Raw genomic sequence first — 22989 nt, 5'->3', positions numbered from 1 at the left:
GATAAAATATCGATGTCGATGGATATTTATGTAAAAGATAGAAAAAAAATTGTAAAAAGTAATTAAATTAACCGATAAACATTTTCACATTTCTAAATTAGTTAAAAATAATTAATATTTATATTATATATATATATTAGTGACTTTTTGTTATATTTTTCATATTTTATCGATTTTCTTGTGCTATGATGGAAATGTCGATTCACTCCTTACGTCGATGTCGAATCTATGGAAACATAGACATGTCGATGGAAATTTAAAACTATGGTGATGGAAGATGCTCTTCACAACCCTTCAGGAGAGCAATTTAGGCTTTCGTGGCAAGTAATTTTTTAGCTATTTATTAGACTTTGCAGATGGAAAGAACAAAATTTTGAGAGGGATTGAGAGATCTTGAGAAGACGTTTGGGCTTTTAAAGACTTTTGTAATTACTTTAAACCTGTTCTTTATTTTGAGGCCCTTTTGTTGAGCTACTTTTTTTTTTCATTATAAATCTCTAATGCATACTCATAAGTCATAACCAAACTCTTTCCACTAAAAAAGTCCCATTTGCAATACTTTACTTATCCAATCAAACACTTCATATGGAAACCATCAAATCATTACTTCTATTTTTCCTCTCTATAATCATAACCCATTTCCATTCATCAATCATTAAGTTGACTTTACCTAAAAAAATATTATCGCAGGCCGCAGAACAAGCAAGATTTCCACACACAAAATATGCCAAAAACTGGCTTAGAACATGCAAGGAAAATTACAAGTCACCTATAAACAATGGAGAAAGTAACATGAACTATTCAGTAGATATAAATAAAAACAATTTTTGATCCCAGATCTGAAATAAATCCCAACTCGTTCCATGAATCGGTTCGTCGCGTTGGATGTTCTTACAATAATTACATAAATTGGTGATGATTTGATTTTTATTTTTAATTACATAGTTACAAAGAAGGATGGAAGTAATGGGATTTTTTTAACTTTTTCCAGCAATGATATTGGATTAATTATGTACGACAATAAAGCTATTGGATTTTTGTTTTATATTTAATTTTATTTACCTAGTTAGTTTTCGTTGCTGGAGATTGACTCTGGAAGTTTGAAAGTTGGAGGCTTGTCAGCACCCCGTCTAGAGTACTCTCTCCATCGTCGAGCGGCAGCTGCTGCCCGTTTTGCCCGTTCGTTTACTTCCTCTTCTGCAGAAATTTAAAACCAGTTTTAGTTGATGTTATGAATTAAATTAAACCTCCATTGTAAATATTTTTGGAAATTAAAAACAAAATTCCGCATAGACCTGAGGAGATGAATAAAAGTTCAATAATATATCAAAAATATCAACAAAATACATTATAATAAGGATTTTTAACCTAATTTAAAATATTGGCTCAAATACAGTTTATGTTTTTTTAATGTATTTCATCAAGTGTATGTTCCATGCAAGGGTAATAATAATAGACAAATTAGAGCTATAAAATACAATTAGGACGAGGATATCTTTTGAATTGAAAGAATAATATTTAAGTACTTACCAGTCAATAGGTATCTTCTTACTTACCATCGTTAAAAATTTACGACTATTATTTTTTATAAAAATAAAAAATCTATTATATCTCTTTCTTTTATGCATCAAGCTGTTAATTTATTTAATGATGGTCAACATCTCCTATTAACTGGATAAGCACCTAAATGGTATTCTTTTTGCATTTATAGATGGAGTGTATATTTCGTAAGCACAGAAAACTGATTAGATACTACCAGTTCTGAGAATTTATCAAACTACTTCGGTAAATTTTAAAAAGCACTCCTTAAAATTTCAACTAAGCACTACCAACTTTTAAACAAAAAACACTTTCAGTCCGCCATAAGCACTTTAAAGTTGAATGAAGCTTAGTATAGTATTCATTACCTGAATTTGGTTGATCTTTAGGCCTGCCCCAAAGATTGCTCCAGTATGAATCATTGCTATCGGAACTTTTCTTCTTCGTCATCCTCACTTTTGCTTGTTGCTGAAAAAGAATAAGGATTGTAAAGCTTGAGATATTAGAAAACAGAAAGTCGAGCGCTCATCAGCATAAAGAGCCTACCAAGACTTTCGCTTGCCTCTTTTCCCATCGAGAACTTGCCTGCAAAATTAGATAACGCAACACTCAATATCAGAAGGGCAGTTCCTATTACTATTAGTAGCAGCGAGGGAAGGGAAGTATAATTCATGTACTCAGCAAAAGGATGGTTAAATTAAACACCTTCTTTCCATTTTCTTCTTTGTATTCCAATGTAAGGTAAGTTAAAAAAAATGAACAGCAATTTAAAATGTTCTTACCTGTCTAAAAACATCCACAGCTGATGATCCCATTCCAGAGAGCATAAATGCGACCTGGTGATCATGTAAAACAAAAGCCCACTTATGCCATGCCATGATCATGTTTGAGAGCTTTTAAGATTTTTTCTTCAAAATTTGGCGTAGATTTTGAGAATGTTTATTAAAACTATATAACAAAACAAATTAAGTTTAAATGCTCATTTTCCAGAAAACAAAAAATAAAAAATGTTGTCAAATGAGGCCTTTCGGATTAGAAATAGAAAATTTGGGACAAAGAAAGTTATGGTTATTGCTGCATTGCATACATTGATTCTTTCCACCCTGCGCATTTCATCTTCAAGCAGAGATAACTGTGCAGCTGAAGTCCAGTGAATGCAATCGACTGGGCTGGCAAGGGAGGAGAAGACGTTAGTCCATGGTACCATTAGGCAAATAAATAATCCCGAATATGAAAAATCAATATTTAAATTAGATAGATCACTGAATGCCCGATAAAAGAAGCAAACATTTCAAATGAGTTGTTGGACACAAACTGGTGGGAAGAATCAAGGAAATAAATCGGTCAAGGCATATGATCTCAAGCACATTCTTCAAGTATCATTTTATTTTTTTATGATATGGTAAGGAACATCCTATGGACTGAGGGACGAGAAGGCCCCCCACAATTGAACTCCTTACAAAAAAAAAAAAAAAGCCTCCCAATTGACTGAATCATCAAAATGCTATAATTACAAAAGAATTTTCTATGATGCTTGAGACACAACGGTCTTGAACCGAGAAATACTCATAAGCTACCAACAACAAGAACTGGAGACCAAAAACAAAGGCAGTTAAGTTCAGATTCAATCAGCATAAAGTGAGCTTACCAACTATCAATTGCTTCTTGAACTCGTTGAGCATTCCCACACTGGCTGTAGACACGAGCTCTTCCGAAATCTTCTTCAATCCCAAAGACATCAGGGGCTACATTGGCACAATTTTTGCAGCCTGGAAGTAGGTTAAGAAGATCTTAGATCATTTGCGGTCAGTTCATCATAAGCAACAGTTTCTGAAGAACCGTAAGGTAACCACGAACAGATGGCAAATGATATGATTCCTCACTTTTCTCATAATAAACTAAATAATCATTGGCAATATAATGCTCCTTCAAGAAACCTATATTGGATAGCAACATTTGATTTATGATCTTTCAGTTTTCTTTTCTCTTTGCCTGATGCTAGCAAGTCCATTGGACTTTATAATAAAATTAAAGATCTGTTCGGTAATGCTCTTGTTTCTTGTTTCTTGTTTTCTATTTTAGAAGAAATAAAAAGATAACTATATTCGGTAACTGTTTCTCATTTCTCGCTCTAAATGAGAAGCAAAAACTTGATTTTGTTGTTTCCAAAATTTATATACAATTTTGAAAAAAGAATAGAAGTATAAATAGTTACCAAACAATTATATTTCTCAAAAACGGAAAACGAGAAACAAGAAACATGATGTTACTAAGCACCTGCAATTTACTAAGCACCTGCAATTTAGTAACAAGAAACAAGAATGTTACAGCTGAATCTGTCAAGAGAAGTATGTGGGTAGAATAAAACAGGGAGATTTTCTCACGTACCTATACAGCTGAATTCATCAACAAAAGCAAGATCCTTTGTGCTTGAATCATCCATAAAAGGGTTGATTGCAGTCAAAGCATACCCATGAATTTCATCATAAACCATCCGCTGCACTGGGTCACTAAGCACCTGCCATTTAGCAGCCATCTATGATAAAGGTCTGGAAGCAACATTTTCTCTAGGAGTTAAATATGGATCACCCAAATTCTTTTTAGTTCGATTCGAGAAGCCCACCAATGACATAAAAAACTAAATTTGATGGTGGTAGCCAATCGGCCTAAGTAGTTTCTAAGAGGGGCAACTTCTTTGTAATTGAAAACTCTTCTAGCCATTTTCTGTTATAATATAGTAGATTCTTCTACCCTATTCATAATTTATGTATCCATCTTTATTTGTCGCTTTAGTAATAGGAAGCTCAGAATTTAGCATCCTTTGAATTTGAACTCGTACCTCATACACTTCGTTAACGAACATGCAGAAATTTGTGGTGTCTGGATCATCGCCACTCAAGTCTGGATGGCACTCTTTCATGCAATTATAATAGGCCTTCTTAATCTGTTCCGGGCTGGCATCTGGAAGCTATGAACAAGCATAGAACAAGTTCATTAGACACATTACACAAATAATAACAAATTGGATCAGAAACAAAAATTCGCCACTAAAAAATGAAAGAGAGCATAATCTGCCAGAACGAGGTCAGTACAACAAACACCATGAGAATGTGACATCAGAAACACACACAGAAGACTTCCCATTCAAAAATTCATCAAACTCACTCTACGAATCATAAACCACACATCATCAATTGAACAATTTAAAAGTAGTACCACACTCATCATGAACAATAGAAGAAAGAATCCAAACAAGCACATAAAAATACCGAACTGATCAGGGATTAGCCATTATTAAACGTTCATATTCAATCTAAACAAAATCAAGATCGAATCGGAACAGCTTACGAGTCCCAATACGGCGTAATAGTCATCGGCAACGGCCTCCGTTGAGGCCGAAACTCTTGCTGCGATCCTCAGTCTGCTGTTTCGTCTCCCGACGCCGCGCCCAATCGCACCGGAAGAGCCGCCGGACTTGGCAAACGAGCGCCACGAGCTTCTTGGGCACGAACCGAGAATCGGATTTTGGAGTTTGATGGTCTCTGTGCAGACGGGAGAGAGCAACTGAACCATTGGAGAGTAACTGGGCTAGTTGGTGGGAAAAAACAGGGGAGGAGGGGGTGAAAATGCAAACAATTTGGATTTTTTTGGGGGGGCGTTGAGCGAATATTTGAAAATTATGAGGACGAAGAAATTTTGACGTGGAAGGGTTGATGATGACGTGGCGAATTCTGAGCCACTTGGCTCCTGTGAATCTGGACGGAATTAGAAAAATCTAGCGGGAGAAGAAGCGGAAGTGTACATCACGCAGAAGCAAGGCACGTGTCGGCTTGTGGAATATGGCTGCCTCACGCGCCTGGCTGCCGTTTCCAGTGATCTCAAGAGACTACTGTTTTGTCCGAATGACCAACTATGGAGTATGGACCAACTCCTCTTCGCTCTTCTTAAAATATTTCGGTTTGTTTACAATAACTTTTTTTTCTCTCTTTTTACCTTTACTACAACATTGACATAAAAGATATAGGTCAATTATCACGACTATTTTTTTTAGGCATAAAAGATGGTGGATATTCTAACTTTTAATCTCATTATTGGATCCATGTGCCTTAACCCGTCAAGCTTATTTTTATTGTTATAAATTTAGTTTACTTTTAGTACCACATTCAATATAATTTTCATTAAACAAAATTAAATACATTTTTCTAAAAAAAGAGACCTAATCATCTTTTGAAAATCAGGATTGTGTTTGGTAGGATAAGTAACATTTTATAGTCAATCAAATAATATAAATTTGGATTGAAATAATTAAGAAAATAGTCAACTTGAACCTCATTACATATCTTCAAGTGGTGTGTATATAACTTCAAATTTATCTAGTAGTTCAACGTCAAAAACCTAGTTTATTTGATGAAAACACATACCTTGAAAACTTAGAATAATGATTTTCAGAAATTACGAGGAACTGAAAACCAAAAGCTATCAAGTAGAATCGTATTAAAGAAAAACAGCTTCGTCACAAAACAGGAGAGAAAACGACCTCTTACATATCTAAGCAATGAACATGCTAGTCCATGTATGAAATTCATTGCCTCTCTTAATAAAAATTTGATTTACAAAATCAACCTCTGTATAATTCAAATATATAGCAGTACGAGCAATAAAATAGATGTTTTCAAATTGTTTCTAAAGCCTTTAATGGTAGGTACGTTGATCAAAGATCGATGTACTGACTCAATAATAAAGTATCAAGTATCGATGGTTCGATCTTCCATTTACGTCTAGAATGAAACACAATTAATAATATCAGCAATAAGAATGTCACAGACAAACGGTGCTTGAAGCTGATGCTTTAAGGAATAAGAACGAAGAAGATTGATATCTCAGAGTATTGAAGGATATAATTACTAAAACATGACTACCGACGGCTTAAAAAAAGTTGTCCAAATTGAAACTAATAATCTCCATTAAACCCCAAAAATATTCAAGAAAAGAAAACAAGGAGCTTCAGTCAGGCTAATTTCAAAAGCACAAAATTTTATAACTTGCACACAAATAGCTCTCAAACTATTTGGGAAATCCCTCTAGGGCTTAACCAGTGATTGCCTGCGACTTGTTAAGAATCACACCCTCATATTTCACCTGGAACCACTTCATGGCATCCTCCTTTGTGACTCTGTGCTGGATCCCAACGCGAGACTTGCACCTCCTACGGCGGCCAACACGGTACCCCGGTCGCTCCAAAACAACAAAGAAGTCCATACCATAGATACCGGTGGAGGGATCATACCTGAAATGTCATACAATAGCACATAAACAAACAAGATTGTTTAAAGGTAAACTTCATAGATAGAGATGTCATCACTCATGAAGGGTCAGGAATGTCCCTCCCTCCCCTATTCCCGTCCTTCCAGATCATTTCAATCCCGACAAGCACATCAGTTAGGACAGGGATTAGGGATCCTGTTCCCTGTTTCCAAAACTACCGGGAATTTCGATCACCATCTCCTTTGGGCAGCAAAAGTTGTCATACTTAATCAAATATTTAACATTGACAAATACCTCAACCCAATGAATGTTGCATTTGAATATAACTATTTTGGCATACAAATCAAAACAGAATCACCTAAGCAAATTAGACTACAGATCTCTGAGGAAATTGATCACATGGCAGTAAGTTTCAGACAAAAAATTTGAACATAATTGAAGGGAGATTCAGATGGGTTTGGGCTTAAACTTACTTGATTCCAAGATCAATGTGCTCCTGAATACCAAAGCCAAAGCATCCAGTGTCACTGAAGTTCCTTCGCAACAACTCGTACTCCTTAACCTTCAGCCCACTTTCCAAAAGCTGCATCGCCTTCTCACCTCTAACGGTGACATAGCAAGCAATCTTCTCATTACGCCTGATTCCAAAAGATCGTACAGTGTATCTCGCTATTGTTCACAAGAGAGAAAAAACCCACCAACAAATTATTCTATCAGATCCAATATTGTGATATGACTTTCAAAGATAACTTTATTTCCAGTTCTGAATCATAAAATCATAAACTCGAAATAAGTAGTTTTGCATCTCATAAACCTAAATCCCACGATTAATCAGCCCTAAGGTGCGACTCTAGATTTCTCTTCAAATATATATTTACTCGTTTTCATCCGAACCATTTTGTAGTCTTAATCAAGCGGGTACGAGATGAGGAAAAAAAAGTTGTACCTTTGGAGAACACGGGGCTCTGTCCACTGAGTTGCTCGAGCACCTAAGAAAAGTGAACTATAAATCGCGGAAACAAAAACTAGAAGCAACCAAATCAGCAGACAAAATGCACAGAACTCGGTGAAGTTTGTACTACCTTTGCGGCTCTTGTAAGCCGATCTCCGCTCTCGCCGACTGAGATATTGAGGACGAGCTTCTGCACCTTAATGTCCCTCATGGGGTTCGATAACTTCTTCTCCGAAGCCTGCGCCATATTAACAGATGCAGAGGATTAGGGAGCAGGAATAAAACACAATTATAGAAGTTTTAACAATCTAATGGGAGAGAAAAACACGAATCGGAGAAACCACCATTGGGGAATCCTAGCGGGCGGCTGCGGCTGTTGCGCTGTTCCTGCTACTGCTTCTCAATCCGAGGGAGGGGCGAAGAAACCCTAATATGGGTTGAAGTAGAAGAAGCTAGGGTTTCAAATTCGGAGGTTATGGGCTTAAATTGTGGGCCTCCAAAGTAGAAGAAGCTAGGATTTCAAGTTCGGAGGTTATGGGCTTAAATTGTGGGCCTACAAGATTGCTATTAAATTTGTGAAATTTCGTAAATAGCCCACATCGTCAAAATTGTGAAATTATAATTTTTAACGGGTGGCAAAAATGTATAATTTTTCTAGTATTACTAGTTATAAATTTTAAATAAAAAATATCAAGACCAAACTTATTCAAAAACAAAGTTCAAAGAAAAAAAGTTTATTAAAAAATAATGATGCCCAAATTGTTTTGAAAGGTAACCTGTCAAGATAATAAACCTTGCATTTTTACTATCATTTTTCTTTTTAAAATATTCGTATGTCCGTGGATAATACTTGTCCAAGATTTAAAAAAATAATAAAAAAATATTTATTTAGAGATGGAAAAATTTGAACTCAATTATACCATTACTTTTGAGCTAATCTAAGAAAATATATATATCACAGACCATTTTCTTAGAAAATCTTAAAAAGAAGAGTTCTCTTTTCTCTCTCTCTCTTTTTTTTTAATTGTTTTTTGGACAAATAATACTTCGATTTTTATTTCTAACTTAATCTGCACGACCAGAACAATCAACTTTTAAATAATTGTTTCAAAATCGCCTTCGATTCCCGAATTCCATTTCTCCACTGACGCCATCCAATTCAAGTCTTGTTGGCTACTTCGCGAATGGAAATTTGTACATTGCCAATGTCATCAGCCATCCGCTAGAAGTGGGAGGAAAGTAGGAAACGCCCATCTGCGACTCCATTTATGATCTGAGCGACGAGCAGAAGCTGCGAGAGGTGACATATTTCACCGAATACTCTTGTTTTTCTACATTTCTCCAAAGGTTTGGTGGCAATTACTTATTGCATTCGTAAGAACAGTGAAATTTCTTGCGTTTCGTACTGGTAAATCCCGACGAGTAAGTTTTCTCTTGTATTATTGCTGTTATTTGCTAATCCCAGTAATAATTTCGCGGAAGTGGATTGTGTTTTCATTTAATTTAATTAAGGCACCGATCGTTTGATTTAATTTGGTGAAAATGCTCATTTTTCCGGATTAGAGTCAAGCTGGATTTCGTCTTCCTGAACTTCCATGTCTTTTGAGGTCTCACCATGATTATCATGAGTTATTGAAGTTTCTGGTTGTTTTTCCGGTTAGGATTGCCTTTCACATTATCGCTTCGATATAACTGTTTCTTTGCTTCAATGGTCTTATTTAAGCGTTTTCATATTTTTATGTGCAAAATGATTATTCTCTTGTTGACTTACTGGATTGGCAGGTTTTTTAAAATCCCAAGGGCAGTTTGAAGAATGGTCTGTAAATTCTCCACAAAGTTTTTGAATATTTGTGTCGCCTCATATTGTAAATCTCGGCAAATGCAGAAAGCTGAAGCTGTCATAATAGATGGTATACGTTTAGGAGTTCTCCCGGATGTAGTGACTTACAATACGTTGCTTGATGGATATTGTCGGTTTATCGGCATGGATGCGGCTTATTCTGTTATTTATAGAATGAGAGAAGCTGGTATAAGCCCAGATGTCATTACTTACAATTCTTTGATAGCTGGGGCAACCAGGAATTGCTCATTGGAACAGTCCCTTGATCTGTTCGAAGAAATGCTTCAATCAGGTATCACTCCTGATATATGGAGTTACAACACTTTGATGCATTGTTTCTTCAGATTAGGAAAGCCGGACGAAGCCAATAGAGTTTTCAAGGATATTATACTTAAAGACCTCTCTCCTCATCCGGTTACGTTTAATACAATGATTAATGGCCTTTGTAAATATGGATATACAAGCAATGCCATAATGTTGTTCAGAAATTTACAACGCCATGGATTTGTTCCTCAATTAGTTACATATAATATTCTTATTAATGGTCTTTGCAAGGTGGGTAGGTTGAAGGCTGCTAGAAGGATGCTCAATGAGGCCAGGGATTCGGGTCTTGAGCCTGATGCTATAACATACACTACATTAATGAAAAGCTGCCTTAGATCTAGGCAATATAAACATGGATTTGAGATTTTCTTTGAGATGAAGAACAAAGGATATGCTTTTGATGGCTTTGCTTACTGCACGGTTATTGGTGCTTTTTTAAAGTTGGGTAGGTTCGAAGAGGCAAATGTTTGCATGGAACAAATGATAAGGAATCGCATGGGGATTGATTTAGTTTTTTATAACACATTTATTCATTTGTACTGTAAAGAGGGTAAGTTGGATGCAGCATATAAGTTGTTGGATGAGATTGAGTCACGGGGACTAGAATTTGACAACTACACACATACTATAATAACTGATGGGCTGTGCCGGGCTGGCAATATTGATGGGGCCCGGCGACATTTGAATTACATGTATACAACAGGCTTAGCTTCAAACTTGGTACCCTTAAATTGTCTAATTGACCGGTTGTGTAAGGCTGGACAAATTGACCATGCAATGAAATTGTTTGAATCAATGGAAACAAGGGATTCTTTTACCTACACCTCTTTGGTGCACAATCTTTGCAAGGCGAGGAGATTCCGTTGTGCATCAAAGTTATTGCTTTCGTGTATAAGAGGTGGCATGAAAGTTCTTAAGTCCACACAACGAGCAGTTATTGATGGTCTTTGTTCTTCAGGATTTACAAGTGAAGCGAGGAAGCTTAAATCAAAGTTACATCTGGCTCGGCTCTTTCATTGACTGCCTGAATTTGAATGCTATACCAGATCCAAAAATGGCTTTAACTTTGGAAACCAAATGATTTGGTTCAAGGGTAATGCAAGCATCAAGTGCCATTAGTTCGCCCTTCAGCTGCATGCTTCACTGTTAAGATATTTAACTTTAACACTACGAATGTTTTGAAGATCTCAGGACATTGATTGGCTATCACCGAAAATGGTATCATGGAAACTGAGTTATGTATTTGAAAATTATATGGGATGTGTTTGATTGGTGGACTCTGCCTTTATCAAACAATTAAACTGATGCAGTTTCTGGAAGGGCATGTCGGTCCTGTTGACCTTGTTCAAAGCTGACTACAAGTCCTTAGTTGCTTTGGTTGGACATCCAGGTAAAGCAATGTCATATGTGATTCTACTTCTTTTATTTGTATGTTATTTTGGAAAGTCAAGGATCCCACCTGTGGACAAGTGGTTGAATTTTGCTTTTGTGTCAGCAGGTTTATTTTATCACATCATACTGCAAAAATTTCAGCATGTTCTTGAGAGTGGTTTGTGGATAATCTTATGGCCTCCAGCTCCTCTTACAAATTCAGATTGAGAACTTTTCTGTTTACGCACATGTATTTACATTTTTGCTTTTATTTATCATCATTCTTTTTAAATCAGACACGAGTATTGTTTGCTCATTGTCAATGCTATTTATATCAAGGAGGACGTGAATAGGGGAAATTTCTAGAGTTTGGTATATTTTCTCGACTTGAAATACTATGCTTGCTATTATATTCTATAAAAGAAAAATGTTAAACAATACCTTTCATAATTTACAATCTTATTCTTTAGTTATTGCAGGCTTCAGCATAACATCTTCATTTAATTTCTGAGATCATATATGCGATTTTGTGAATCAGACAGGAGTATTGTATATTCTTTTATTTGTCTTTAACTTCTTACTTTTTTCCTCTTTAGCAATATTCTAGAAAAACATCGTGAGTGCAACAAAAATTTCAATTATTCTGAAACTGACTAACTTATTGAATTGTAATATAAATATTCATTAGGATGCAAGGTAACTATGGGTAGAAGCTTGAAAGCTGGATCCACTTTGTCAAGGTTTTCCTAGTGGTCTCTACACTTGGTGCACGTCTTATTTGTTCGAGAACTCGACTAAGACGTTCCTTAGAATAGTAAATTTTTAATGTGGAAAAAGTAATTAGCTTAGTGAATTAAAACCATTTATTTATTTTGCATTGTGATCTCTCTCTCAGGAGTACTAGCCAATTATTCTCATTTTGCTTGCATTGTTTGTGAGGAACGTGAATGTCATGTCAGCCACCAACCTGTAAAGATTGCATTTGTGAAATTTTCTAGTGAAAAATGAATATTACATGTCATTCAGGCCTGTATGGTTCTGAATGTCGTTTCTCATTTATACTTTTCTATAGAACTAGTTTGTTTGGCTTTGATCTCTCTTCTGCTGATTTATTTAGAGACAGTATGCGAGAACTACATATATATCTGTCAATTCCTCCGTGTGAAACTGTTGTTTTTCCTTATTCCCAGGTCCTCAGTAGCATGGGTCAGGCACTTCATTTCTGGTTTATTTGATGATGGGATGTCCGAGAAAAGTCATCACTCATCATCCAAAGAAATCTAGACGAAAGAACCATGGGAGGAGGAAGGCTAGAACTGTGCATGTTAATAAGAAATTACAGAAGCGCTGCCCCCAGCAACATGATAGTGAATCGTCGCTGTCCAAGGACACTGTGGAGACTGTTGAGCTTGCTACCAACCTCCTTTCATTCCGCTGTATCATGAAACCGCCGCTCCTGATTCCCCTTACGTTTGTTGCAGTCTGACCACAGATTTCACACTGTCTATCATGAGAAAGGGATGAAATTGGATTGGAGTTGAAGTCATCATAAACTGTTGTGAGAATGGTGAAGAGAGAAGAAGATATAGATCATAGAAATTTTACCTGTTGCCTCTATGCATAAACCAAATCTCAGCACAGTCACGGTGGGAAATTCCGAGCTCATCTTTGCAGCGACATCCGAGTTGTATGAGATCTGAAGCTATTGACTGATGTTCAGAACTCAAATGGCATATCCTGCAAACTTTTTCTTCACTAGAATCTTCACCATCCACTGACTCACCACTGCTTTTTATATCAATGATGCAGTTATGGTGGCTCTCTTTCGATTCCTCTCCATGCCTCTTGCCAGCCTCATTCTCATTGTGGTTCTGCACCACCCCTCCGGTTACTTCTTTTGCTTCTTGAGGTCTCGGTGGCAATGCAAGAACTGTCACAGATTCATCTCGATTTGGTGTCCCGCTTGATCCTTCATCTTGTTTGATCATATCGATGTTTCGTCTCGAAGAACGAGTTTACATTTCAGAGGCAGGCATCCCAGAATTTCGAGACACCATACTACTGAAGCAAAACGGTGACAGGTGGATGAACTTCCCGGAATTAAAGAAGGAAACCCAAGGCTGTTACAAATGCTTCAGTCTGCTCCAGGTTGCAAAATTCAGCAGCATCCCATGAATTTCAGCTCGGTTCTAAAGAAACAAGTACGAAATGAATGACACAAAGTTGTCAGAATAAATGGGCGAGAATCCGAGAGATATAAGATTGTTTGTTATCTTTCTTTAGTATGAAGCAAGGGAAACTGACAACTGCACGGAATTTAAACTTACTGTCTCAAATAAGCTTCTCCTCTGTTGGTTGTTCAGAGAAGCCAAGAATTTGTGAAAAGAGGGCGATTATCCAATGAGGCACACCCCCATCACAAGTCCTACATAATGTTGTCAAAAAAGTGGACTGAATATGAAACAGACAAAACCAGAGAAGAAAAAGCAATGGGAACAAACAGAAAATGCAAAATTTTTGCTCCTACCTTAAGCAATCCAAACTTATAGGACCCCAAGACTCGTAAGCTTTCTTACTCTTATGAAAGTTGTTTTGAATCAAATTTCTTTGGATGTTTATCAGTTACTTGATTGATTGATGTTGAAATGCCATAAAATTGCTTTAGAACTTCTACACGGTTTCAGATTTTGTAACAACTTTTACTGTGGAGCACACGTTTTGAAAAAAAAAGTTGAAGGAGAAGATCAAAACTTGGAGCAAGATGGAGCTGGAGATTGTTTTTAGAATTTTTATGTTTTTAAAAGGATATTTTGGAAGCTTTTGAAGGTATAATTTGATGGTTTGAAATTTCTTTTTAGTAAATTAAAATCATTTTTTAGAAATAACTTTATTGTGTGGAAACTCTTGGAATATGTAATATTTGTGTATATATATGTTAAAAATGCAAAGTTGGAATTCTATGTTTGTGCCTAACCATACAATGAAGTAGCGTATTTTGTTGATAAAAGTAAAATATTGGTATATGATTATTGATTGGAATAAATTAAAGGATATAGAATAATCACTTTAGGACCTATGCCGAAGACAGCTGCCGAATGAGGAGAGGATCGAATCCTGATACTCCCCATTTTCTTTTCACATCGAATATCTTTTTCTTTTCTTTTCCTTTTTTTTTCTTTTTTGTTGGAAATCAATTTATTTTTTTAATAATAATTTCAAGGATATCGACAGATGTAAATTTGAATGAAAACCTTAACTAAACGCGAATTTGATTAATTGAAGTTAGATATGAACAGTTAATTTACTTGTGCGGTCAATTGACTCAATTCCACTAATTAAATACAAAATAGGTTTAAGTACTTTTACCCGTACTTTTAAAAAAGGTTAATTTTGATTATTGTAATTTTAAAATGTCATGGTCGTTGTAATTTCAAAACTTCTGCTTTTGTCCTTATAGTTTTAAAAAAGTACCATTTTCGTCATTATTGCAATCTTTTAAGACATTTCTATACACAATGGGAGCCTTTTAAGACAAATTAGAATTACATTTTATTGGGTGTAATGTTGCGTTGAAATTGCAATAAAAAAATTATATTGAATTTGTGATTAGAAAAAAGTTAGACAATAAATAACATAAAGTAACCATGATCCCTTTTTAATGAACAAAAATTGAAAATACATCAACCAAGTTTCTAGGTCACATTGACACTCCATCGTTTCTCTATATAATTAATATATTGGATAACTAATAATAGCTTATAAATGATCAAAACTCTTATTACATTTTTTTAGGTCGTAAGTTTAATATTTGATACCAACTTGAGCATACTTAATTAGTTAACGCATTTATCTCTGATTAAAATGTTGTGATTTCAAATCTTCACATCTATATATGTAACTCACCTATGTTGTATTGTACTAGACAAAATTGTCCAAACAAATAGATATAAATATACCTGTTGTATTTGTAACTAGATTAATTGTTTTTCAGATATATCATCTCCAAAAAAAAAAAAAACAAACAAACAACTGCCAAATATGATTTTTGTAGCTATCACTGCCAAATTGGTACCATTTATCGTTTGATCTAGCAATTGTTTAATCAATCAAATTATAACTACTAAAAAAATATATATAAATGTTCTTATTTGCATCTTAATATATTCTTGACAATAGCAATTGGTGGGGAATTGTACATGATATTTTTATTTATCCTCTCCTAGGTTGCATTATTATTTACAATTGAAAATTTACGGTGCAGTTAATGGAAATTTCATGCTGTGGCACATATATTTACATTTTATATTTTCTGAAATATAAGTGACTTGAATTTCGTATTAGATAAAATACATAATAATTAAAATTAAAAAGAAATCAATAACAGAAGTTCAAAGAATAATAAATAAGGGTATGTTTACTTGGTGATATGAAACAATTGATTGAAAAACATAGTTAGTATTATTTGTTTTAAGCGTTGATAGCATATTTTAAAATTGAATCTCAATTAAAAAAGTATTCAATATGTATTGAAAAATATATTTATAATCCAATGATATTTATTAAATAAATATTTAATTAAGTCGAAAATAATATTAATGGATTTATTAGCATTTTTGTAATAAATTTTGTATAATTATTATCCTACGATATTATATACTTTATAATATATTATATTTTATACGTTTTAACGTTAACTTTATAATATGAAATAACATATTTAAAGTTTTTATCATTTTTTAATATAAATATGCACTTTAAAAATTCAAATTTCAAATTCGAAATATTGCAAACATAAATATTGTTTCAGAATTTTCACCTTTAAATCATAAAATTCAAAAATAATTTTAAAAGATAAATTTACCGAATGCATATTCATTTCATCTATTTGATTCAATGAATTTAAAAAATAATAAACAGATTCTCAATTACCAACCAAATAATCCTAAATATTTTAAACTCAAAGATTAGTCTAAATAAGTGGATAAAATTTAAAGAAAGTGTTTATCGAAAACGCTATTTTGGCAAACTGACATTTCGCGCTTTTTTGGTTCTTCCATCATGCTAATTATTTGTTTAGGTTGAATTAATTTTCATCCTAAAAATTTTAATTTTACTAAGTTAAACTTAAACCTACATAAGTATTACACTTTTACCCATTATTCAAAATTTCTCTAATTCATCAACTAATTAAAAAAATAAAAAAATGATGTGAAAAACTTTAACCAACAACTACTTATGTGATATTATGATTTATGTGGCTTGACGTGTCTTTTAATATCGTCAGACACTTAATTTCTATAAATAGAGAGTTATGTCTCATTCTTAAAGTACGCAAAACTATTATCAAATTAAGTTTATATCAGATCGAGATTGATTTAAATGTTGAAGTTGTTTACTCTTTATGTGTCTGTCTCTTTGTTCGTTGGCCCTACCTGAGCCCAAGCTTTGCATAGTTGGTCAAAATCATGATCAAACACACTATAATATCATTTGTTTTTTACGAATCCTAATAATTTCATACCAAATATATATTTTGTAATTTATTTGACAAATATGAAAATGCATTTTCAACAAATTTCAAATGAGAACCTATCAACGGATAAGGATTGCAACACATTTAAAAGTTTAAAGTTAAAATTGACACCCATAACAAGTTGAACGTTAAAGATATATATTATATATAAATTTGTCTCTATTATTTAAAAAGTTTTAAATTATTTATCTTATGTTTTAGCACTTTATTTATTATACTTCTTTTATTCGCGAATCTTAAATTTAGTTAGACAATAAATTTACACTAAAATATTTAGTGGATCGATACAAATTTAGATGGGAAATAAATTACAAATTTTGCCATTTTTTATTTTTTGAAACTTGGGAGTAGAAATTGGAAACTTTCTTACATATTTATTATTATTATTTTTGTGGTAAAACTTATTAAATCACATGTCATCGTCAATTATAATTTTATTGGAAAAATCATAAAAATGTAAAAGACAAACTTCTTAAATAATATAAACTAAACCGAAAGAATGGCCGCACATATTTAGCCAAAACGAAGAAATTAAAAGGACGCGCACTTAAGTAAATGTCAGTGGTGAGATATTAGCTGAATATTTAAAGAACGGGTGCGCATTTCGAGGTTCTCATGTCTATTTATTCAGTCGGAATCGGAGCCGAGGACCACTTCCTTTCGCGCCTCCACAAAATCTCCGCCACTTCTCCATCTCCTCTCGCATTTCCGTCGGAGTAAGCTGTAGAGTAGAGAGAGATAGCAGTGCAGTAGCGTTCATGGCGTTGCAAGCGGCGATCTCGAGGAAGGTGTTAAGCCGCAGCTTGAGCTGCTTCGGTATAGGAACTAGATCCATGTCTTCTTGGTGGAAGAGCGTGGAACCGGCTCCTAAAGATCCGATTCTCGGCGTTACTGAAGCTTTTCTTGCCGATCCGAGTCCGAGCAAAGTCAATGTTGGAGTCGTGAGTTTCTTCTTCCTCTTGCCTTGTACGCCTTGGATTTTGCTTCGTTTACAGTCCGATTGCTGGTATAGTCTTTATAATTTCTGTTTGTTATGCTTCTCTTGCGTTTTTTATTACTGAGATTAAGCTTGGATTGAAAAATCGAAGTTACCGATGCGACTGATGCAAAATTTTCATCCGTATTCCGTATATTTATTGAATTGTCATTTGAGCCGTGCTGTTCTCTGCGCGCGCATGCGATTAGCTTCCGAATAAAGCTTTTATTTCGTCAAGTAGTTGATTATTGGGAGATTCCATGTGCGTGACCTGTTTAAGTTTGATCGTTGGATCTACAAACAGGAGATTTGTCTTTATGAGCTACTATTTTAATAATTTTTCTGCCTATGATATTAGTTCAGAAATTCGATGGCCATCTTGATTAGTTCAATAATTCATTAAAAACATTCTTCAAAATCACTGATCGAAAAGTTCCTTCTATATATTTTTTATTATACAGGCAAAGCATTGTCTCTTTTGATCTCGTGGTGACTTTTTTCAGTGGAATCTTTACATTTATCTTTACGTTTTCTCTCACCTTCAGGGTGCATATCGAGATGATAACGGAAAGCCAGTGGTCCTGGAATGTGTGAGAGAAGCTGAACGGAGGATCGCAGGAAACCTGAACATGTAAGACGGTGTCTCATATCTCACCGAGGGAGAGAGAGAGCAGTTTCCTTTATCGTAGTTCCAATAGAATATATAACCGTATTTTCATGTTATTATTTAATTTACCACTTGCTGCTCTGATTCCAGCTTTTTATCGTCGTCTTACCAAGTTTATTTTTCTACTCTCACCAACTAGATCAACTTCTTTTTTTATTCCGTGGAACTGGACCACAGTACATACTTTCTGGAATATTTGCCTTTGTTAACATTCGTTTTTCATTTCCCCTATTTTAAAGTTGATTCAGATTTTGACATTTCGATGTCCGTAGAGTTGAGATGTGCTTAAATGTTGACTATAAACTGCATGAATTTGGATTCTCACAAATAACTGTTGAAATTCATCTCGTCCTGCATCATTAAATTTACGACTGTTGGATTAGTTTGGCACTTGGAAACTGAAGTGATGATAGTATACTTGTGAATTGACATCATGTTTCTTTAGTAATTTAAGATAACATAACTACGTAGGTTTTTAATTATTTCCTTACCTAACGATTCTGTAGATTCTGCAGAATACAATTTGAAGGTAATTGGCATTTCCACGGAACTTGATGTTATTTGGTGGTGTGTCTAAGTGTGAGAATAATCAAAAGGAACAGTGGATATTCAATCTACTAATTTAATTTTGTTGTGGTTGTGGCGTTCTGTTGTCCTTCTTGATTATTTTATCCCAGTTGCCTTGGGATAAAATATTGTGCCCTGTAGATCCATGATACAATAATATAAGAGCCAATTATTCTGGATTACAGAGTAACAGAATTCGAGGAGGAACCTATTGGCATAAGAATTGAGCATTCCCTTTTACATTAAAAATTGAGTGCTCTTTATTCTCTTCTGTTTAGGAAAATAAAGACTATTGAATCGAGTACGGTCACTGACAAAGCTGAAGCTCTGCTTATTCACCTGAACAGAACTTCCGTTGGTGTATGTCACCATGGATTTTCTTGCACATTACATCATAGCAGCAGAGATTTTACCATTTATGGCAACTGCCAACTTGTTTTTATATGAACAATAGTTCATTTTAGTGTTCGATTACTTTTTAATGCACACATCTAAACTACAAGTAATGCATCTCACCTGCTTGATTGTCCACACTCATGAAATTAATTTTTTATTTTGAGTCTTTGAAAAGAATGGCCACATCTTGTCTGTTCTACCAGGGAGTATCTTCCAATGGGAGGGAGTATAAAGATGGTGGAAGAAACACTGAAGCTGGCTTATGGAGAGAATTCTGATTTAATCAAAGATAAGAGGATAGCAGCTGTACAATCTCTCTCTGGAACTGGAGCATGTCGTCTGTTTGCTGACTTTCAAAAGCGTTTCCTTCCCGACTCCCAAATCTATATACCAGTCCCTACATGGTCCAAGTAAGCATAGTTAGATCTGTACACAAATCATTTAAATTATAAGATACTTCATTAGTATGCTGTTCCTTACTTGAAGATTTTCGACAGCCACCATAACATCTGGAGAGATGCACAAGTTCCTCAAAGGACATACCATTACTACCATCCAGAATCTAGGGGATTAGACTTTGCAGCATTTATGGATGACATTAGGGTACTAAAGCATGTTGATATTTCCATGCTGGCTTATCTAGCTTATCTAACACTAATATTCATGTTAATAATGCCTCATGGGCACACTGCATTCTGCTGATGCTCTTTTTTGTTTTATTTGCATGACCCTGTTTAGAATGCTCCAAATGGCTCATTCTTTCTACTTCACGCATGTGCTCACAATCCTACTGGAGTGGATCCCTCGGAGGAACAATGGAGAGAAATATCATCCCAGTTCAAGGTTAGAATTTTGGAGATGATTGGTTCGTATCTTATCTGGTTGTCACTTCTTCTTTGCCAGATATTGAGCATCGATTTTTTCAGGCAAAAGGTCATTTTGCCTTTTTTGACATGGCATACCAAGGTTTTGCTAGTGGTGATCCAGAAAGAGATGCAAAGTCCATCAGGATCTTTCTCGAGGATGGTCATCTAATTGGAATTGCTCAGTCATACGCTAAAAATATGGGACTCTATGGCCAGAGAGTAGGATGTCTTAGGTATGTGCCCCTCTGAACATCACAATTCCGCTTCCACCTTTTCTTCGGTGTACAAACCTGCTATCTCCTAGTGATATATACATCTGGTTCATTTTTCCTAAGTTGTCAACTTTGATGTGATATTGATCACCAGTCAGATATTAGTTTCCTTGGCCAGATGTAGTGCTCATTAGGTCTTATGGTTACCCATCACAGATTAGAAGATGCCCATTGCCCATAAGATGTCATTAGAAGGCAAGCATGTGTGACAACTTCAGTTCATATAGAATTCCTTCTTTAATCAATTAAGTCTTTAAGTTGATAAATTGCTATTATGTCGGCTTCTCTTTACTATGCATTTAGCTCTACTTTATATTTTAAGCTCAAGGATTCCTTCAGTATTTTCTGACATTAAAAATGCTTTATTGAATTGATTGCAGTGTACTCTGCGAAGATGAAAAACAAGCAGTTGCTGTGAAAAGTCAGCTGCAGCAGCTTGCCCGACCCATGTACAGTAATCCACCTGTTCATGGAGCACTAGTTGTTTCAATCATCCTTGGGGATCCAGATTTGAAGAAGTTATGGCTGAAGGAAGTCAAGGTAACTGTGATTGATTGACAATATCCATATGTTTATACGCCGTACCATCTCAGAACTTCTCTGTATTCTACCTCGATTTCATCACCAAATTAAAATCAGAGTGCACATCTGCTTGTAAGTTAAGAAATTCATGAAGTGTTGATTTGTGTTTTTACACGTCTCACTTTCCAAATGTTGGAAATGTTTTAACATATGTGGAGAAGTTTTTGCCATCTATAAATTTCACAAGACATTTTATAATTTGATATTTTTTGACACTTCGGATTTCGAACTCTAGAAAATTACAGCATATCATTTTTTTAAAAATTTTTCCATCAGTTTGGGAAATATGTTCATTTTTCCTTGAGAACAAATTTGACGGGCAAACTTTAATAATGATTTTGACAAATCTTCAGATGGGGAAGATTTACATTCAGGTGAAACTTACGTATCTTAATATTCAATTCTACAATTATTGTCATCTTGTTTTCTCTCTTCAGGTCATGGCAGATCGAATCATCGGTATGCGAACTGCTCTACGAGAAAACCTTGAAAAGCTGGGATCACCATTATCGTGGGAACATATAACTAAACAGGTACTTACAAATCTCAATTTTCCAATACTAATCTCTTGTTTGGCTTCGTCAATTTTATCCTACTTTATATTCCATTTGCTAATCTTATTAGTTTTGCTGGTTCAATGGCAACAGATTGGCATGTTCTGTTACAGTGGAATGAGCCCTGAACAGGTCGATCGTTTGACCAATGAATATCACATCTACATGACTCGAAATGGCCGCATAAGGTAACCATTTTCTTTTTAGTTTTCTGTGCTTTATAAAACATTACTTTACTTTTACAAACTTTGTTTGTGTTTTAAAAGTTGACTAAGTATTCAAAAATGTATTTTTAAAAAAGGTTACTAACATGCAAAGAAATTGTCGGAAAATAAAGTATAATTTTCAAAATTTTTCAAAAACAGAAAATTAAAAATAGGTTAAAATGCTAGTCTCTTGGACTTTCAGTTTTTATTCATTTTGGTCTCTGTACTTATTTTTTCTATCACAATTTCAACTCATCGTTACATTCAATATATTTCTTGAAATATAACAATAATTTTATATTAAAATGTTCCCAGCTAAAAGTACACTATCAAAATATTATCAAACATAACCTTGGTGATCTGTTTGCTGACAAAATCAATTTGTACAACAGCATGGCAGGTGTTACAACCGGGAATGTACCGTATCTGGCAAACGCTATTCATGAGGTGACAAAATCTTCTTGATTGCTACTTACAAAACTTCTAATGATACTACTGGAGAGTCTCTGCTTGGTGAATAAAGGTATTGTTACAAACTGTTAAAAAATTTCTTCCATCCTCCCTTTTACGAATTAGGCAAGGAGCTACACTACACAGATTAAAACATTCATTTTTGTCGTAAATTTTTGTTCCCCTTTTTTCTCGAGCATTTTTAGAGGAATTGGAATTTCAAGATGTAATTTATCTTGTATTCATAAGTCATGAAGTATGACATGTTTGCATTGTCAAATTTGTCTTAGGATACATTTTGTTTTCCATTGCCAAATAATTCATCATTGATCCATTTGCTTTCGTTAACTTCTATGGAGGGTTTGTTAATGTCTTGAGTTTAGTTGCACAGATTTAAGAACTTTTCCGAGAAAAATCCGAGAAAAAACTTATTCTCATAGATAAGGGAAAATCCCTTGAGTTTGTCCATGGATTTTGTATTTTTTTAATGTAATTATTTACTTTATTTTATTTGACTTAATTACTTAAAATGTTTAAATTAAATTTATTACTAAATTAATTATTCTTAATATATATATATATATTTTTGATTTCCTACTTTATGTATATATTTTTGATTTCCTACTTTC

General features: G+C 34.5%; 5 protein-coding genes across 12 annotated transcripts; 2 read left to right on the top strand and 3 right to left on the bottom strand.

The window, feature by feature from the left end:
- Window positions 1-788: 788 nt before the first annotated feature.
- On the bottom strand, window positions 789-5186 carry LOC111016684 (DNAJ heat shock N-terminal domain-containing protein). The gene is made up of 9 exons (XM_022292151.2): window positions 4888-5186; window positions 4379-4507; window positions 3928-4057; window positions 3188-3308; window positions 2627-2708; window positions 2322-2375; window positions 2086-2124; window positions 1908-2007; window positions 789-1197 (listed from the first exon to the last, which is right to left on the bottom strand). The coding sequence occupies exons 1-9, from the start codon at window positions 5110-5112 to the stop codon at window positions 1067-1069; spliced, it is 1011 nt and encodes a 336-aa protein (XP_022147843.1). The 5' UTR covers window positions 5113-5186; the 3' UTR covers window positions 789-1066.
- Window positions 5187-6387: 1201 nt separating this feature from the next.
- LOC111016813 (large ribosomal subunit protein uL5) lies at window positions 6388-8259 on the bottom strand. Of its 2 annotated transcripts, XM_022292334.2 has the most exons (5): window positions 8101-8259; window positions 7887-7994; window positions 7751-7793; window positions 7278-7473; window positions 6388-6826 (listed from the first exon to the last, which is right to left on the bottom strand). In XM_022292334.2, exons 1-5 carry the CDS (start codon window positions 8101-8103, stop codon window positions 6628-6630), a joined length of 549 nt encoding a protein of 182 aa, XP_022148026.1. In that variant the 5' UTR covers window positions 8104-8259; the 3' UTR covers window positions 6388-6627. The 2 variants fall into 2 exon arrangements, with proteins under 2 accessions (XP_022148026.1, XP_022148025.1); XM_022292333.2 differs by lacking the exon at window positions 8101-8259 and having other exon boundaries at window positions 7887-8003.
- Window positions 8260-8772: 513 nt separating this feature from the next.
- On the top strand, window positions 8773-14264 carry LOC111016743 (Pentatricopeptide repeat (PPR-like) superfamily protein). Of its 7 annotated transcripts, none has more exons than XM_088122691.1 (3): window positions 8773-11310; window positions 12482-13853; window positions 13976-14264. In XM_088122691.1, exon 1 carries the CDS (start codon window positions 9570-9572, stop codon window positions 10938-10940), a length of 1371 nt encoding a protein of 456 aa, XP_087978817.1. In that variant the 5' UTR covers window positions 8773-9569; the 3' UTR covers window positions 10941-11310; window positions 12482-13853; window positions 13976-14264. The 7 variants fall into 7 exon arrangements, with proteins under 7 accessions (XP_087978817.1, XP_087978816.1, XP_022147936.1 ...); XM_088122690.1 differs by having other exon boundaries at window positions 13957-14264; XM_022292244.2 differs by lacking the exon at window positions 13976-14264 and having other exon boundaries at window positions 8773-9056; window positions 9539-11310; window positions 12482-13962.
- On the bottom strand, window positions 12558-13279 carry LOC111016745 (uncharacterized). The gene is made up of 2 exons (XM_022292247.2): window positions 12897-13279; window positions 12558-12795 (listed from the first exon to the last, which is right to left on the bottom strand). The coding sequence occupies exons 1-2, from the start codon at window positions 13277-13279 to the stop codon at window positions 12558-12560; spliced, it is 621 nt and encodes a 206-aa protein (XP_022147939.1).
- A 3127-nt stretch (window positions 14265-17391) lies between the features above and the next one.
- ASP1 (aspartate aminotransferase 1) lies at window positions 17392-22708 on the top strand. The gene is made up of 10 exons (XM_022292248.2): window positions 17392-17765; window positions 18346-18431; window positions 19634-19840; window positions 19928-20033; window positions 20169-20273; window positions 20357-20529; window positions 20949-21108; window positions 21588-21683; window positions 21798-21892; window positions 22303-22708. Exons 1-10 carry the CDS (start codon window positions 17583-17585, stop codon window positions 22373-22375), a joined length of 1284 nt encoding a protein of 427 aa, XP_022147940.1. The 5' UTR covers window positions 17392-17582; the 3' UTR covers window positions 22376-22708.
- The last annotated feature ends 281 nt before the right edge of the window (window positions 22709-22989 follow it).

This window comes from Momordica charantia (assembly GCF_013281855.1).
Source record: "Momordica charantia cultivar OHB3-1 chromosome 4 unlocalized genomic scaffold, Mcharantia_2.0 BLBB01000004.1, whole genome shotgun sequence".
NCBI lineage: Eukaryota > Viridiplantae > Streptophyta > Magnoliopsida > Cucurbitales > Cucurbitaceae > Momordica > Momordica charantia.
Note: the sequence above shows the minus strand (reverse complement) of the source record. Positions and strands in the feature narration are given on the sequence as shown.